The sequence below is a fragment of the Syngnathoides biaculeatus genome, chromosome 16 (assembly GCF_019802595.1).
Source record: "Syngnathoides biaculeatus isolate LvHL_M chromosome 16, ASM1980259v1, whole genome shotgun sequence".
NCBI classification, from domain to species: Eukaryota; Metazoa; Chordata; class Actinopteri; order Syngnathiformes; family Syngnathidae; genus Syngnathoides; species Syngnathoides biaculeatus.
Window position 1 is genome coordinate 373,098 of NC_084655.1, and position 18,464 is coordinate 391,561.

An 18,464-nucleotide genomic window follows, 5' to 3' on the forward strand; every position below is an offset into this window, starting at 1 on the left:
TTTGTTCTGAGTGTTCTCTTGCTTTTGGGTCATTTTCTAATCATTCTCAGTCTTTCACTCAACCTCATGCCATGTCTTTTTCTCCTCGTCTCTATCGCAGTTAGTGACTGGAGCTTGAAATGCAGTTTCTTTTGGCTGAAGTGCTAACTAACAGTCTGCCAGTTAGTGACCTCTGGTTCTCCATTGAACCCATGATTGAGCGAGCCAGAAAAAGCTGCTTCACTCGCTCGCTAGTTGGCTCAGAGGATAGTGAACATTATGAATAGTTAACTTTCCCTCAAGTGTCTCAGTTGTGTGCCCCTTGGGAGCCAAACCTGTTACACCAGTGACTCATTGATTAATGAGTGGAGCGCGGGGTGTTAACACCAAAATGAAAATTTATCGAGTTAGGAAAAAGTCTCAGGCCCATTGTATTTCGGGAAGGATAACCTACCTTCTCTGCCTCTGATTGGGTAGCACCAAGACAGGACTTGTACATTTAGTAGTGATTTGCTGAAGCACTTCAGCAACACAAATACTAGTATGGAGGAAAGCAACGCTGTGCATCACACACCAATTTACCTAGATTTATGTGTTTGTGGTCATTTTTGTGTGTCTCATAACGCGGGAGCAGATCAAATCATCTCTGCACAGAAATTTGATTTTCAAGATACATAATGAATGCAAAGATCCACACTGATATTAGGTTAATTTATTTATTTATTATTATAATTTATACTAATGTTTAACTAATTTCCTTAACTCAATCTATCATTTATGAAGGAAAACGTTTGGAGTAGAACAAATCTTTTGATTTGAAAGAACATAAATTAAACCGTGCCACAAAATGGATTTTTGTCTTTACTTCAAGGTACTAGGTACCTCTATATAATAATGATGGGAAAAAAAAATGACATTACAATTTTTGTTTAAGGGAAGAAATATGTTAATGTAAAGCAAACAATCAAGGATTGAAATAAGAATTTTGCAGCTCACCGAACTGCTCTGACATGCTCCCAGCTAGCAATTCCAGTCATTGCTCCTTTCTGGTCCTTGGTTCTGCCGTGCACAGTGAGTAGCTGAAGAAATTACAAAAAAATAAAAAAATCGTTTCTCATAGATTTTTTTGCTCCAAACATTCAGGCTTCAAAGTTCACTGATTACTGATTGCAACTCAAAAATAATCAAGGGTAAGCAAGCAAAAGAACATTCCAGACTGGTCAAGTATTTGAAAAACAATTCTAAGTAGGGATATCTCAACATTCACAATATCTTAAAATTAACTGCTTCAATTTCATCATTGTTTTGTCATAAAACAATGATCCATTGTCGTCAGCTGCATAAAATCACCTGTCTACCCAATACAACCAGTAAGACTGAAACCTGTAACATGGCCAAGACCAAAGAGTTGTCCAAAGACACCAGAGACAAAATTCTACAACTCCACAAGGCTGGAAAGGGCTACGGAGAAATTGCCAAGCAGCTTGGTGAAAAAAGGTCTTTCAACAGGACAATGACCCGAAGCTCACAGCCAAGAAAACCAAGGTGTGGCGCCGTAAGGAGCATACCAAGGTTCTGGCGTCGCCTAGCCAGTCTCCAAACCTAAACCCAATAGAAAATATTTGGAGGGAGCTGAAACACCGTGTTTCTCAGCAACAGCCTAGAAACCTGTCTTATCAAGAAAAGATCTCTGTGGAGGAGTGGGCCATAATCCCTCCTGCAGTGTATGCAAACTTGGTTAACAGCGACAGGAAACGTTTGACCATTGTAATTGCAAACAAAGGCAACTGTACCAATATTAACATTGGTTTTCTCAGGTGTTCAAATACTTATTTGCAGCTGTATCACACAAATAAATCATTATCATCATGGCTGATTTTCGGCGCCGTGGTGGCATATTATGGAGTTAAGCCGTGCTGCTTTGAGGGGGATGTTCAAAGCCGCCGCAGTACTTGTTGAACACCGTCGAGCCTCATTGCGCATTACTGCCTACCTGTTATTTGGAACCCAGGAACGTCTCATCCTCTGCACCCGTGCAATCCATTTTTCACAACGAACCGGGTCTCTTGCAAACTTATGAAGGCTAAATCCATTCTCCCGAGTGTTCAAGCAATGTCCAGGAATGCAATGAGCCGGCATTTTGGCTAACACGAAGGAACAACGAGCTATCGTCCCTGAGGTAAAACTAATGGAAACAAACGAGTCCACTTGGGGACGCGACTGTCCTTAACGTCACTTCCTGCTTCTTCTCGAAAACAAATCCCTCGAGAGGATTTTCATGGCGGGAGTTACAAAAAGCTGTATGCGTCAAAATCATGTTTTGTGGTGAAAAAATGCATGGGCCCATATTGGCTGACGTTTTTTCATTAATAACATACTAAAAATCATCCATTTCATGACACTTGACCTTTAAGTCTTGATTTCAAACATATCACAGAGACTGCTCAAAAATAAAAATCAATTTCTACAAATGGAAGAAAAGAAACTATAGAGGAGTCCCATGACTATTTCATTTGTTATTGCTTGGCTGTTTCTAAACCGCCGTTGAACTTTAAGTGTGTTCTGGGCTTTCTGACTTGAATTTTTGGAATAAAATAGATTACGATTATGTAGCAGTATTTTTAAATGTTATGATAGCATCAATTCCAATGTAATTTTTTTTTTTAAATGACAAACCAACACCAACATACAGGTAAGAACTTGAATGCACACAGCCTTAGGGAAAAACATTGAAGATGTGGCCCAAAGAACCTGCCTAGAATGGAGGCCAGATTACCTGGAACACCTCATCAGGGAGGGTCCAGGTGACATTTTATTCAGGTTTCCAAGTCATTTCATTTGGCTCTTCCCCATGCGGAGGAGCAACAGCTCAACTCTGCACCCATCCCCAATGATGGGAATTCTCCCCCTCGCTCTAAGATAGAATTCAGAAACTTTAGAGGAAACTCATTTCAGCCGTTTGTATTTGGGGATCTTGTTCATTACCCTTTTCTTGCATGCTTCCCCTCCTGTCCTATCCAGTCCTATCTTATCATGTCCTTCCCTCACAGGATGGAGCTCTGCTACCCGATTCAACAAACGTCATTTACACATGTCAGGTAATGTATATCATGACTTACTTCACCTTGTTTCCAGTTAGTCCTAGTGTCATTTTCTCACTCCACTCTAAAAACCTTTAGGTTCATTATTTGACTGATTCTCAATAAAAAAAAAAAAATCAGAGCAGTCACTTAAAAAGTACACTGTGACAGTCAAAGTCTCGCAACTTCGGTCAACAACCGCTGACTCAATTTTCCTCTATAGAAGAAGTAGCACACAGTGCATGGTGGCATATAAGACTGGGGGAAGCGTGCCGTTTTATTTCCATTTGTGATTGTGTAAGACCCCAAAATGGCTCCTATTAAGAGACACGTTTACAACAGTTTAAATTCAAGGTGATAAATCACAGAGTAGTACACGGGAATAGAGCAGCAGTGAGAGAATTTAACATTAACATATCAATGGTGCACAAGTGAAGGAAGCAACAAGATCATCTGCACCAAGTAACGTATACAAAACAGAGTTTTCGAGGGAACAAAGCGAGATGGCTACCCCAGCCTCTACTGTAGCGCCTATTTATTCACCTTATAATGCGGTGTGCCTTACATCTGGAAAAAGTTTTAAACTCGGCCATTCATTGAAGGTGCACCTTATAATGTGGTGCAGTAATTATAACGGCACATTGGGAAAAAATATTGAAAAGTGGAAATGTTTTTGGTCTTAATTACATTCACACTTGGGAGAATGGCTAGCAACAGTCCACTTCTGTATAGCATAAGAGCTAAATGCTGCGACACCATGTTTGCTTTGGACGCTGTGCCCCACTATTTGGCCAGAGTCTGTCGACCTCAAAGCCCTTCCAAGTATATTTTCCGTGAGCATTTCTTTTATGTATGCAGGACCTAAACCATTTTAGAAATAAGTAGTTGAACTTTCAAATCGATGCCAAAAGATAACACCGTTCAAAGGTAAAGCCTTGAGAATTGGAGGACCATATTTTGCGCACTACAAAGCGCACCTTCAATGAATGGCCTATTTTAAAACTTTTTTCATTTATAAGGCACACCATATTATAAGGCACATAGAATAGACGCTACAGTAGAGGCTCGGTTTACGTTATGCATCTATTAGATGGAGTTGCACTAAAGGCTCAATATTGATCCATATATAAGGCCTACCGTCGGCTTTTGAAAAAATTAAAGGCTTTTAGGTGCGCCTTCTTCTTCTTTTCCTTTCGGCTTGTCCCGTTAGGGGTTGCCACAGCGTGTCAACTTTTGCCATCTTAGCCTATCTCCTGCATCTTCCTCTCTAACCCCAACTGCCCTCATGTCTTCCCTCACCACGTCCATAAACCTTCTCTTTGGTCTTCCTCTCGCCCTTTTGCCTGGCAGCTCCATCCTCAGCACCCTACCACCAATATACTTACTCTCTCGCCTCTGAACATGTCCAAACCATCGAAGTCTGCTCTCTCGAAGCTTGTCAGCAAAACATCCAACTTTGCCTGTCCCTCTAATGAGCTCATTTCTAATCCTATCCAAGCTGCTCATTCCGAGCGAGAACCTCAACATCTTCATTTCTGCCACCTCCAGTTCTGCTTCCTGTTGTTTCTTCTCTAATCCGTACATCATGGCTGGCCTCACCACTGTTTTGTAAACTTCGCCCTTCATCCTAGCAGAGACTCTTCTGTCACATAACTCACCAGACACCTTTCGCCAGCTGTTCCAACCTGCTTGGACCCGTTTCTTCACTTCCTTACCACGCTCACCATTGCTCTGGATCGCGATCTCTTCTCCCTGTAGCCTCACTCTTCCCCCTCCACTTCATCATCATCATCTGCGAACATCATGGTCCAAGGGGATTCCAGTCTAACCTCATCTGTCAGCCTATCCATTAACACCGCAAACAGGAAGGGGCTCAGAGCTGATCCCTGATGCAGTCCCACCTCCACCTTAAATTTCTCTGTCACACCTAAGGCACACCTCACCATTGTTCTGCTGCCATCATACATGTCCTGTGGTATTTTAACATACTTCTCTGCCAATCCAGACTTACGCATGCAGTATCCCAATTCCTCTTTTGGTACTCATCATAGGCTTTCTATAGATCCACAAAGACACAATCTAGCTCCTTCTGACCTTCTCTGTACTTTTCCACTAGCATCCTCAAGGCAAATAATGCATCTGTGGTACTCTTTCTAGGCATGAAACCATACTGTTGCTCGCAGATACTTACTTCTGTCCTGAGTCTAGCCTCCACTACTCTTTCCCATAACTTCATTGTGTGGCTCATCAACTTTATTCCTCTATAGTTCCCACAGCTCTGAACATCCCTTTTGTTCTTAAAAATGGGAACTAGAACACTTTTCCTCCATTCTTCAGGCATCTTTTCGCCCGCTAGTATTCTGTTGAATAAGTTGGTCAAAAACTCCACAGCCATCTCTCCAAATTGCTTCCATACCTCTACCGGTATGTCATCAGGACCAACTGCCTTTCCATTTTTCATCCTTTGTAGTGCCTTTCTGACTTCCCCCTTAGTAATCATTGGCACTTCCTGGTCCTTCACACTTGCCTCTTCAACTCTTCCTTCTCTCTCATTTTATTCATTCATCAACTTCTCAAAGTATTCTTTCCATCTATTTAGCACACTACTGGCACCAGTCAACATTTCCATCTCTACCCTTAATCACCTTTACCTGCTGCACATCCTTCCCATCTCTATCCCTCTGTCTGGCCAACCTGTAGAGATCTTTTTCTTTTGTGTCCAACCTGGTGTACATGTCTTCATATGCCTCTTGTTTAGCCTTTGCCACCTCTACCTTTGCCCTACGTCGCATCTCAATGTACTCCTTTCGCCTCTCCTCAGTCCTCTCAGTGTCCCACTTCTTCTTCGCTAATCTCTTTTCTTGAATGACTCCCTGTATTTTGGGGTTGCACCACCAAGTCTCCTTCTCCCCTTTCCTACCAAAAGACACACCAAGTACTCTCCTGCCTGTCTCTCTGATTACCTTGGCTGTCGTTGTCCAGTCTTCCGGGAGCTTCTGCTGTCCATCGAGAGCCTGTCTTACCTCTTTCCGAAAGGCCGCACAACATTCTTCCTTTCTCAGCTTCCACCACATGGTTCTCTGCTCTACCTTTGTCTTCTTAATCTTCCTACCCACCACCAGAGTCATCCGACACACCACCATCCTATGCTGTCCAATTACACTCTCCCCTACCACTACTTTACATTCAGTAATCTCCTTCAGATTACATCGTCTGCACAAAATATAATCCACCAGCGTGCTTCTACCTCCGCTCTTGTAGGTCATTATATGTTCCTCCCTCTTCTGGAAATATGTGTTCACTACAGCCATCTCCATCCTTTTTGCAAAGTCCACCACCATCTGTCCCTCAAAGTTCCTTTCCTGGATGCCGTACTTACCCATCACTTCTTCATCGCCCCTGTTTCCTTTACCAATATGTCCATTACAATCTGCACCAATCACAACTATCTCGCTGTCTGGTATGCTCAGAACTATTTTAGGTATGCCTTATAGTGTGGAAATGCTCTTGACTTCTTTGTTCTGTTCAGAACCTGAGCTGCAGCATTGTGTATAAGCTCCCGCTGTTTAATGCTATTTTGAGGGAGGTCAGTCATTAGACTATAATAGTTAAATTTACTTGAAATCAAAGGCCAGATGAGCATCTCCTTTTCTGCTTGGCACATGTAAGCCTTCACTCTGGAAAAGTTCTTCAGATGGTAGAAGGCAGTTTTAGTCATTAATTTGTAGACTACACGAATCTGATCGTTAGGATCGATATCGATTGATAATTAACATGTATGCTGATTGGGTGTAATCTCATAATTTGCTGATCCACAAAAGAAATTTCGTCTGCCTCACCATCGTGTACAGTATATTTGAATTAAAAAGCAAGTTAATTTTTAGCTTTGTTGCGTGTCTTTTGATATAATACTGTAAATATCTGTCAACCAACAAAGTTATGAAAAGTAAACATCAGTGCTGTGTCCCAGACAAGACTGAGACAGACAATATGTAATTTGTGGATCAGAATCAGATTTATTGACCAAGTATGAAACACACAATTTGTCTCCGGTAAATGGTGCTGCCCAAGAACGACATACGTGTTGAGCACAAAGTACAATAGACAATTGACAGGGAAGCCTTTTGGAGTGCATCATCCCCAGACTTGTTAATTCGGTAGACAAACTGCAGCGGGTCTAGCTGGGGATCTTCAACGCTTTTGAGGCGTTCCAGCGCAAGGCTTTCAAAGGACTTCATGACCACAAATGTCATGGCAACAGATTTTTAGTAATTTAGCTGGTTTCGTGGAGTCTGGGACAATGGTGGAGCTTTTAAAGCAGGTTGAAGCAGTTTTAGAGACCTGCTGAAGATCTTTGTGAAGACTGGAGAAAGTTGGTCTGTGCAGATTTTGAGGCAGGATGGGGACACAAAGTCTGGACCTGCCACTTTGTTGCTCGTTTGTTGTACAGAGTGGAAAATGTCCTTTTCAAATCCGCAGTAAAAGCTGTTCAGGTCGGCGACAAGCCCACGACAGTTGTCTACTGGGGCAGGGCATCGTCGCTTGTAATTTGTGAGTGATTATAATACCAGATGGATTTAGAGTCATTAGCAACAAGATGTCTTTGCAGTTTTGCTGCATAATCCCTCTTTTAAATGTTAACTTCTTTAGTCGGCTGGTTTCTAGTGTGATTGTAGAGGGCCCTACGTCACTGAAATCATGTGACTGGCCATTTGGTCAACGCGAAGGTGGATGGAGATGACACAAAAATAAGTCTTATAGCACAGCTGGTATTCTATAGAATGACCTCTTTGAATATCTGTCTCATCTGTTGTAACAAGCAACAGCACAAAAAGTCTCAGGCATTGTTAATATTCTTCTCCGGTTCAATGTCCCCCACACTGTCGAGCAGCTGCCAGCTGATCCATATATAAGGCCTACCATCGGCTTTTGAAAAAATTAAAGGCTTTTAGGTGCGCCTTCTTCTTCTTTTCCTATCGGCTTGTCCCGTTAGGGGTTCCCACAGCGTGTCATCTTTTATCATCTAAGCTAATCTTGTGAATCTTCGTCTCTGACAGCAACTGTCCTCATTCCTCCCTCACAACATCCATCAACCTTTTCTTTGGTTTTCCTCTTTCTCTTTTGCCTGGTAGCTCCATCCTCAGCACCCTTCTATCAATATACTCACTCTCTCCCCTCTGAGCATGTCCAAACCATCTCAGTCTGCTCTCTCTAACCTTGTCTCCAAAACATCCAACTTTGGCTGCCCCTGTTCACTCCAAGCGAGAACCATTTCTGCTACCTCCAGTTCTGCTTTCTGTTGTTTCTTCAGTGCCACCATCTCAAATCCGCACATCATGACTGGCCTCACCACTATAAACTTAGCCTTTCATCCTAGCAGACACTCTTCTGTCATATGGAACACCAGACGCCTTCCGCCAACTGTCTACCCCGCTTCGTTTCTTCACTTCCTTACCACACTCTCTATTACTCTGGATTGTTGACCCTAAATATTTGAAGACGTCCACCATTGCTATCTCTTCTCCCTCGAGCCTCAATCTTCCCCCTCCACTCCTCTCATTCATGCACATATATTCTGTTTTACTTTGGCTAATATTCATTCCTCTCGTTTCCAGTGCATGTCTCTATCTTTCAAATTGTTTCTCTTACTGCTCCCTGCTTTCACTGCAGATCACAATATCACCTGCGAACATCATAGTCCAAGGGGATGCCAGTCTAACCTCATCTTTCAGCCTTTCCATTACTACCCCCAACAGGAAAGGGCTCAGTGCGGATACCTGATGAAGTCCTACCTCTTCCTTAGATTCTTCGGACACACCTACGGCACATCTCACCACTGTTCTGCTGCCCTCATACATGTCATGTACTATTGTAACATATTTCTCCGCCACGCCGGACTTGCACATGCAGTACCCACAGTTCCTCTCTTGGTACTCTGTCATAGGCTTTCTCTAGGTCTACAAATACACAATGTAGCTCCTTCTGACCTTCTCTTCTTTCACGAGCATCTTCAAGGAATATAATTCATCTGTGGTACTCTTTCTAGGCATGAAACCATACTGTTGCTCATAGATACTTCTGTCCTGAGTCTCGCCTCCATTCCTCTTTTCCATAACTTCATTGTGTGGCTCATCATCTTTATTCCTCTATAGTTTCCACAGCTCCGAACATCACTGTTGTTCTTAAAAATGCACACCAGCACACTCCTCTTTCATTCCTCTGGCATATTCTTTCGCTAGTATTTTATTGAATAAGTTGGTCAAAAACTCCACAAGAAACTCTCCAAATTGCTTCCATACCTCAACTGGTATGTCATCAGGACCAACTGTGTTTCCAGTTTTCATTATGTTCAGTGCCATTCGAACTTCCACCTTACTAATCAGTGGCACTTCCTGGTCATTCACGCATGCCTCTTCTCCTCTAACTTCTATCCCATTTTCTTCATTTCTTAACTTTTCAAAGTACTCTTTCCATCTACTTATCACACTACTGGCAACAGCCAACATATTTCCATTGCTATCCTTAATCACCTTTAATTGCTGCACATCCTTCCCATCTATATCTCTCTGTCTGGCCAACCTGGAGAGATGCTTTCTCGTTTTTTCATATCCAACCTGGTGTACATGTCATCATAATCCTCTTGTTTAGCCTTGGGCACCTCTACCATTTCCCTACGTCGCATCTCAGTGTATTCCTTCTGCCTTTCCTCAGTCCTCTCCATGTCCCACTTTTTCTTTGTTTATCTCTTTCCTTGGATGACTTCCTGTATTTTGGGGTTCCACCAGCAAGTCTCCTTAACCCCTTTCCTACCAGAAAGCACCCCAAGAACTCTCCTGCCTGCCTCTCTGAGTATCTTGGCAGTATTATTCCAGTCTTCCGGGAGCTCTTCCTGTCCATCTCGAGCCTATCTCACTTCTTTCCAAAAGGCCACAACACATCCTTCGTTTCTCAACTTCCATAACCTGATTCTCTGCTCTACCTTTGTCGTCTGCGTACGTATGACAGGCGTGCTAAACGTGTCAATGTGCGCGTCGGACACCGTCAGGCTCGCCGGCAAAGGCTGCTGCGTCGCCTTGCCAGCAAAGGCTGCGCATAGCGCGTCAGACTCGCGGACAGCGGGGGCTCTGAAGAACTCTGCCGACAAAACCACACTCAGCCGCATGCAACGACTACACCGTAAAGCGCCCCGGCTCGATGGTGTTGTTCATCGTGAATGGCAGCGGCTATGAACAAAGCTGTAAAGCAGCCCGACTCAGCTCCGTGATAAGCCACCCCAGCTGGGTGGGGGTGGCTCATTTTCGGCGCCGAGGTGCCTTATTCATGGCGCCGAGCGGGGTCGCTTTACGGCGTTGTTCATGGCCGTCTGATTACAGCGTTGTCGTCGCACGCGGCTGAGTGCGGCATTGTCAGTAGCATTCTTCAGAGCCGCCGCCGTCCGCGAGCCCGATGCGCAGCCTTCCCCGAAGCCGTGAACAGTGTATGCGCTGCCTTGACAGGGGTGGCTCATTTTCAGCACCGGGTTGGCTTATCACGGAGCCGAGCCGGGCTGCTTTACGCCGTTGTTTATAGCCGCCGCCGTCCGCGATGAACAACACCGATGGCTAATCTCCGCCGTGGAAGTGGATCGGACAGGGTGGCGGTTTGGCCGTGATCGCATATCATCTGAATATGGCTAGACACAATAGGGTAATATTGTCCCGGTAACTTCACTAGGTTGTGTGATGTTCTCTTCTTCGAAAAGAGGTTCCGTGTCAGAAAGTGTGTGTTCGTCTCCCATAGTAGAGTCCACAGCGTATTTTCAATGGCAAATGTCCGGGGTGACGTCACGGACAGGGATGCAGCCAATATGGCGACCACTTGGATGTCGTCGAATGACACTTCCGCCACTTTGCGCATGGATGATGCGCTCTCCGCTCATATTTATTTTTTCGTATAGACATTGAAGTGAATAATGTTCTATGTATTATTCATTACAATATCTATTGCAATATCTATTTTAGAACGTTTATAGGGATGACACTTGACCTTTAAATAGAACAAATTACGGTACCCTCTTGCTTCAGTTCATAATGAAAGATTTCGATGTGGATATGGGTGGGCCAAGAATTACTAGCATCAAGGAAGCTATTCACCTTGCTCAAGCCGCTCCAACAGTCTGTGCGTCAAGTGGTCTCAGACTAAACAAAATTGTCAGTAACAACTCAAAAGTATAAGAAAGTATTCTAGCTTCTGGACATGCCTCTTCAGAGCAAGCATATGAGCTCTCATTTAATGACTAAGCTTGAAAGAGTGCAATGCATTCACTAGCACATTGATATCCGATCAATCCGCGATAAGCCGTGATATCCTATCTACAGCTGCACCTGAGATTTATTTCTCCCCTTTGTACTCTCTGGTAAAAGATTGCTTCAAGAGACATGCAAATGATGCACAGGCTGGGATCAGCTCGTTCACAATGAACTAAGGCCATCATGAAACAACTGGAAACTGCGAGCTTAGAGAAAATCACAATACCACACTGTTATGTTCCTAAAGACCTTGCCCAAGTAGTAAAAACGGGAGTTTCATCTTTTTTTTTGTGATGCAAGTTCATATGCTTATAGTTGCAGTTCATAATTAAAGCATGTGAATAAAGATGAAAAATGTCCATGATACTCGAGGTACAACAAAAATTAGATTTTCTCCCATCAATGTAACAACAAGACTCAAACTGAAAGCTGATTTTGTTTCCATTACTGTAAGTAACGTTAAAGAATGCGCTTGTATTGACACAGATATACACGTGTATACAAAAGTAGTTGTAGGCTTCATTAAGAATGAAGCATGCCATTTTCATAAATTTGTCTCAAATTGAGTTCAAAAGATTAGAGGCTCAACAGCTTCCCGGTGCAGTGGTGATATGTCACTTCTCAGCAAAATCCTGCAGACACTAGCTCCCAACGTTCAAGTGGATGTGATTGTCAGTCAGAATGGTTCAAAGGGCCACAGTTTCTAAGAGACAAAGAAATACCTTCAGCGATGGACATTGACACAAACATACCAATTGGGGATGACGAGCGGAAAAAAAATGCACATAAACTGAACACACTCAAAACATGGAACAAGGGTTTATAAGACTTATCTGTTAAAATTAAGTTTATATCAACTTTATATTATTAATTATTATATTTATATTAAATTTATATTACAAGTTTTCCTCATGGTACAAGGACACTCAAGCAGTTGCTCGACTCATTCGCCGTGTTGATAGACAAATCAACAAGCCATATTACAGTGTAAGACAAGACAAACAATGTGTTATTTTAAAGATTACTCAAGCAAGTGAATTTGCAGAAGAGATCTAGATGCTCAAAAACAAAGGCACTTTTGCAAGAAAGCATACTTACTTTTTCAAATGAACACTTTTAAAAATTATGGAGTCAATGTCGCAGGAATGATCAAAAATGCAAAATTCTACTCCACATTGAAGCATCCAGTAATCCCGAAAGATCACCATATGACGTTAAATCACATCATAATCCTACATTCTTAAAAAAACAATATCCCTAAGACATAGTTTTACATCATTTGTTTTTTTTTCATAGACAATGTAAGGTGCTTAATAACTCCTCACCAAAAAATTTGACCTGAGACTAATTTTAATGCACATAAATGGCAGAAGTGCATTTGATAAGAGATCAGCACAGATCATGGGGAGGAAGTGCAGTGGAAGAACTGTGAGGAAAAGGAAGTAGAGGAGGCAAGAATAGAAAAAGGTATGAAGAACGTTGAGAACATGGATTAATAAAGACAAGTGACAATCGATGAGTGTTTCGGAAAGAAATGATCAGATGAAAGCCAGACAAGTCAAAAAAAAAAAAAGACTGACGCTTCAGTTCTCGATGACTAAGAACTCGACCAGCACTGAGCAAGACTCATGTTTTGCCAGTCCACATGCTTCATAATGATCATTGTCTATTTCGCCTAAACCTGATGATCGTTCCGACGCCAATGAGAATGACAAGTGAGTCGGAACTCGATCCGGATTCATCAGATTACTGGATACCGTGTGATTTTACTAGAAGTAGCAGAGAACAATGCCCAAATCCTCCGAATGAGGAAGCAACTTCTAGTTCATATCTTGAACAATTGCAGAACAATCATATATAACGGGTCGGGAACCTCTCCCTTGCGAGCCATATCTGGCTCTTTTAATGGTGGCATATGGCTCGCAGAGCAGGCAACGCAAATGAGCCAGAGATAGTTTGTAAGATCTGTGGTTTGCTGTGGCAGTCGATGTGCGCAGGCGCAGAAGGGTCGAACGCAGATTGAGTCAGAACAACTAATTCTGGAAATGCTTTTGAAAAAGGTCACTCAAAGAAAAAAAACCATGAGAAGTACTGAAGTTTTTAACAAGAATGGAGAGCCTTTGTCGAGAGAGGGGGTTCTGCTCTGTCTAAATTCACAGATGGGGAGTATGGCAAAGCATTCGTACTTGATGTTGCCAATAAACATTTTGACAACTTCACATAAAGACAAGATAATCAAACGAAAAAAAGACATGGCTTTGTCAGCATGAATTGTTCACCATTGTACCGTTAAACTGAATTACATTCACGATTAATGGATGGAAGTTTCAACCGTGGCATGAAGCTTAATCCAAGTATGACACAGACTACAAAGCCATCTGCAAAACTGTGCAGCACCAGAAGTCGCATTAATGGTAAGATGTACTTTTGTCATCATTGGTTGGCAACAGCATAAAGAATTCAAAGACTTATTGTACTCTAGAAGTGTTCGTCTTACATAAATGCGCAAATACACCTGTATTTAGTTTTTAAAATATTGTATGACTCTTTTAAAATAACATTTTAAAAGATTTGGCGTTTATGGCGCTCTCCATCAAAAAGGTTCTCAAACTTGATATATAATTTGTAAAGGTTATTTTGTGTGAGAGAGAGGGAACATCCATGCTGTAGCACTACATTTTGTAGTAATCACATATTTATACTATATAGAAATTTCAGTGGACGCATCCACAAGAAAAAGTGACGCAATTTGTCACATTACTAGCACACAAAAAAGCCACCCCCCACTTCACACTGCACAGAGAAAATGTTTTGTGGAAATCATATTTCATATATTTATCATATTTCTATAAATTACAGCTCATGCATCCTAATGTGCTGGCAAAGCAAGGAAAGGTAAGTAATAGCATTTTTCTCTACGTTGCAGCAATAAGAAGAGCTGAAAACATTTTTGAACTCATTTATCACAGGAATCGTGCAGACACCAACAATTGCATTATATTAGTCTGTACATCAATTGATTTTGATTCCCTTTTTGGCCTGGCTATGGCAAGGATCCACCACCACGCAATTTTCGACAAAATTCGACAAAAATTATCAATCAAACAAAATGTACATGATTCCAAGTTGTACTAGAAATGCATCTTTTCACAAAAAGCTAATTTTATCTGTTTTCTTGTTCCCAGGGAGGAATTTTGGAATTTTAGCCATGTTCTACCACTATTTACTCCAGAACGGAAAAAAAGTTTTGAACTTTTTTGTTGCAAAGATAGATGGAAGTCTAAACTTTATTTTGGTGGGTGCTGTGTTTATATAGCGAAATAACACAATCTGTGTCCCTTGAAATATCGGTCAAAATCGTCTAAAATTACTGAGTGAAGGGGGTCCACTTTTGAAAATATAGGATTAAATTACTTAATAGCACATTTGCAGAGTAAAGTGGAAGACCAAGGGAAAGGATTGAGATGAAATAAAATCAAATAAATTTTAGATACCTGGCATAAATAAAGGCATGGCAAAATTAGTTCACTACTGTGTAAAGTGTCGCAGACTTAGGATAGAGGTATGGAAGAACAAAAACTGATCCCCAACACAGCGTTTAGCTCCATCTCTTCCGTTCACAATTTATGGAATGGACTGTTTTAGTCCTTTTCTGACAAAACAAGGTTGCAAAGTCCGCAAACCTTGCAGATTTAATATTCCCTTTGCTGCAGAGCCGTGCATGGATAAATTTTAGATCTGACTACAAACAGCTTTATCAAGGCACGTTGCTGTTTCATTGCCACGAGAGAAAGTCAGTCAGATATGTGATCAAGGAAGTACGTAACAATATCGGGGCAAAAAATGAAATACAAAGGCTTTAGAGAAAAATATGTTACGACATTTCTTGCAAAGAAATCGTGATTTCCAAATGCAAACCACTCATTCAAGATGTCAAGTCATCTAACAGGAAGAGCACCTCTGTTCCCCTCCAGACCTGCAGGGGGCAGAGAAACCTCCATCACACAACCCTTCAAACTTGCTGTCAGAGGCTAGGGGCGGCCATATTGCTCACAGACAGCATGTGAGCTTGTGTGGAACAAAGGAAGCCTACCAGCAAAAGGAATAAATCACAAACAAACAACTGAAGCAACCAAGAAGCAACTAAAAAAACCCAAAGGCACCCCTCAGTTTCCGGTCAGACGCAACTGGTTTTCAACCTAATCAACCTCTAATCTAATCCAATCCAACAACCTTAACCATCAATAAACTGTGAAAAGAGGAAGATAAGAGTTGTTCATATGTTTGAAGACCAAGGCCCTTTTCAAGTTGGGGCAAAGAACTGAGGGGATTAAAGACAACTTGACAGTTGAAAACCAGCATGGCAGCAAATACAAAGGATTAACGACTTCAAATCAACGCAAAGAACAACTGCAATTATGGTGGAAGATGACACTGAGCAAGGAAAGAGAGCTGGAAATCATCAGGAAAGGCCTCACCTATGTCAACGCTGATGATCACATTGTTAAACCACACTGGGACTCAAAATACCCATAGATTCAAGATCCTATTTCCCTACCCAATAATAGAAGTGGAGGAGAAGCCACTTTTCTGAGGACAGAAAACCAACTCAAGAAAGAACCAAAGTGGAAGGTGGCATATGCAGCTCAAATCCACGAGATGGTGGAAAGAGGAGCAGCAAGGAAGCTCACCAAAGAAATGATGGCCAACTGGAAGGGATCAGTATGGTATCTTAGCCACTTGGTGGCGCCAAACCCGCACTCTGTCACGACACCTGTACGTCTCGTCTGGAACAGCAGCCAGAAGTTCAAGGGACTCAGCGTGAACGATCTCCTGTTAAAAGGGCCTGACGTCCTCAATCCAATTCGTGCAGTGCTACTCGGGTTCAGAAGCGGTGTGCATGCAGCACTTGGTGACATCAAAAAGATGTACAATTTAGTGTGGCTGGAAGACCTGGAAATGCACCTTCACAGATTTCAGACAGTGAACTTGAAGAGTATGCCATCACCCGAGTCAACATTGGTGACCAACAAGCAGGATGCATTGCCCAGCTGGTTATGAGAGAGACTGCAAAGCTACCATGTTTACTCACCTGGAGGAGGAGTGTAGGATCCTGGAGGAAGATTCTTATGTTGATGATGTGCTTACCTCCCACAACAACCTGGAAAAGCTGGATGAAGACATCAAAAGAGTTCGAGATCCTAAAGGCAAGCAGATTCTTCCTTAAGCCCTGGGTCCAGTCAGGCCAAAGTGGGAGGGAGATGCCCACACCAGGAGCATGATTAAGTGAAGTACTTGTTCTGCCAATTCAAAGGAGAGAAGAAGATGACAAAGCCCTGGGAGTCGGCTACCTTGTCGAAAGTGACAAACTGTACCCAATGACCTCAGTTAACTTCTCAGATAGGAGGAAGGAAATGAGAATGAGTCAAAACCTCCTGGAAGAAGAGGTGAGAAAAAACTCCCAAGCCACTGACTCAACAGGTCTTGTCACTCCTGCTGAACAAAAGGGTGCCATTCTAGTCAAGAGAGCTTTCCAAGAGGCTGGAACCAGCACAACCCGAGACACCTGGGACAAGCCTTTGTCAGAAAAGTTGAGGGATAAAGCAATCCATTTAATTGAAGAATACGTCCGCCTCAGCAAAATTACCTTCCACAGAAGCCTCACACCACGGAACTGGACCCGAAAACCGTGGGGAGTGACATTCTCAGATGGGAGCGATCAGAGCTACGGAGCCGTGGTGTGCCTCAGATGGGAGACGGCAAAAGGCGTTGAAGTCAGACTTGTCGAGTCCAAAGCAAAGCTCACACCACTTGACCAGAAGGGAGAGCCAGTCAAAGCTGAAATATGTGGTGCTGTCTACGCAGTTCGCCTCAGAAAAGTTGGAGAAATTCAGAAGACCACATCCACTGATGACTGGTGGTTGATCCAGGGGGACATCAATGTTGCAGACATTATGACAAGAGGTGCAGCTCCAGAGGACCTCCAAGAGGATTGTGTGTGCCAGAATGGACCTCAATTCCTAAAGCTCCCTGTGGAAGAGTGGCCGAAAAAGTCTGCCAAAGATTGTTTGAAAGTTTCTGCCTACGCCAGGAAAGGGGTTAACAAACTCCAAAGAAAATCTTTCAAAGCAGCACTGATCAGATCACAGATGAAGAAAAGCACATGCGATGCGCCATCTACTGGAGCTAGTAATCCAGCAAAAGTCACAGATTAGAGAGACCATAATGCTCCACGAGGCACCGCAGATGGAAAAGAGCCCAAGCCTCAAACCCAAAAACTACCAGCTGGATCTGCAATGAAAGAACTGATCAACATCAGGAAGTTCAGCAGCCTAACCATGTTGATCAAAGTTGTTGCCTGGGTATGGAGGGCTGCAACAAAATGGAAAAGAGTATTGACAAAAACCCCAGCTACAAGTAAGCCAAAGTGGGAGAACTTTCATCAGAAGAGATAAAGTCCAGAGCCAAACAAGACGTACTTACAATCAGTGAGTATGAAGATTCAGAGAGAGACCTTTTCCTTGCAGCCCAAGAGGGTGCATCCTTGCAGGACACCACCCTCAACAGCCTGGCTATATAAAAGATGCAGAGACTGGACTCTTGGTCTGTGGAGGAAGTTTTCAGATCTTTCACAATGACAAAACTGCTGTACCAATCTTTCCTTGCAATGCATGGATATCCTCTCTTCTGGCACAAAAAGCCCACAATGCAAACCATGAAGAAATAGCAGGGACACTCCTGCGCATGAGGAAGAAAGCATGGGTTATAAAAGGCCGAAGACTGGCTCAGGAGATTGTAAATGGTTATGTGACGTGCAGGAAAGCCAAACCCAAAAAATGCCAACAAATCATGAGCGACCTCCCATCCGAGCGGATAACACCAGCAAAAACATTTCAATACACATCAGTGGATTTGTTCGGCCCTTACGAAGTGAAGGATTAGACGAAGAAGAAAGCAAGGGTCAAGGTACGGGGGCTAGTCTTTTGCTGCATGCCATCCCAAGCTCTACACTCAGATGTCGTAAGTGACCAGTCTTCTGAGGGTTTCCTGTTGGACTACAATAGATTCACAGTATTGAGGGGACATCCAAAGAAAATGTGGTCAGACTAAGGAAAAT

General features: G+C 42.7%; 1 protein-coding gene across 7 annotated transcripts in view; it reads right to left on the bottom strand.

Moving 5' to 3' along the window:
- Nucleotides 1-18,464, bottom strand: part of dus1l (dihydrouridine synthase 1-like (S. cerevisiae)) — a 90,602-nt gene that overhangs the window by 33,875 nt on the left and 38,263 nt on the right. For all 7 annotated transcript variants that reach the window (XR_009798953.1, XR_009798954.1, XR_009798956.1 and 4 more), the window contains one exon: nucleotides 976-1,058. Coding sequence is in view for 1 of the 7 variants with exons in the window: in XM_061847342.1 (XP_061703326.1) it covers nucleotides 976-1,058 (83 nt within the window). In the remaining 6 variants the exon portion in view is untranslated. The remainder of the gene's footprint in view (nucleotides 1-975; nucleotides 1,059-18,464) is intronic.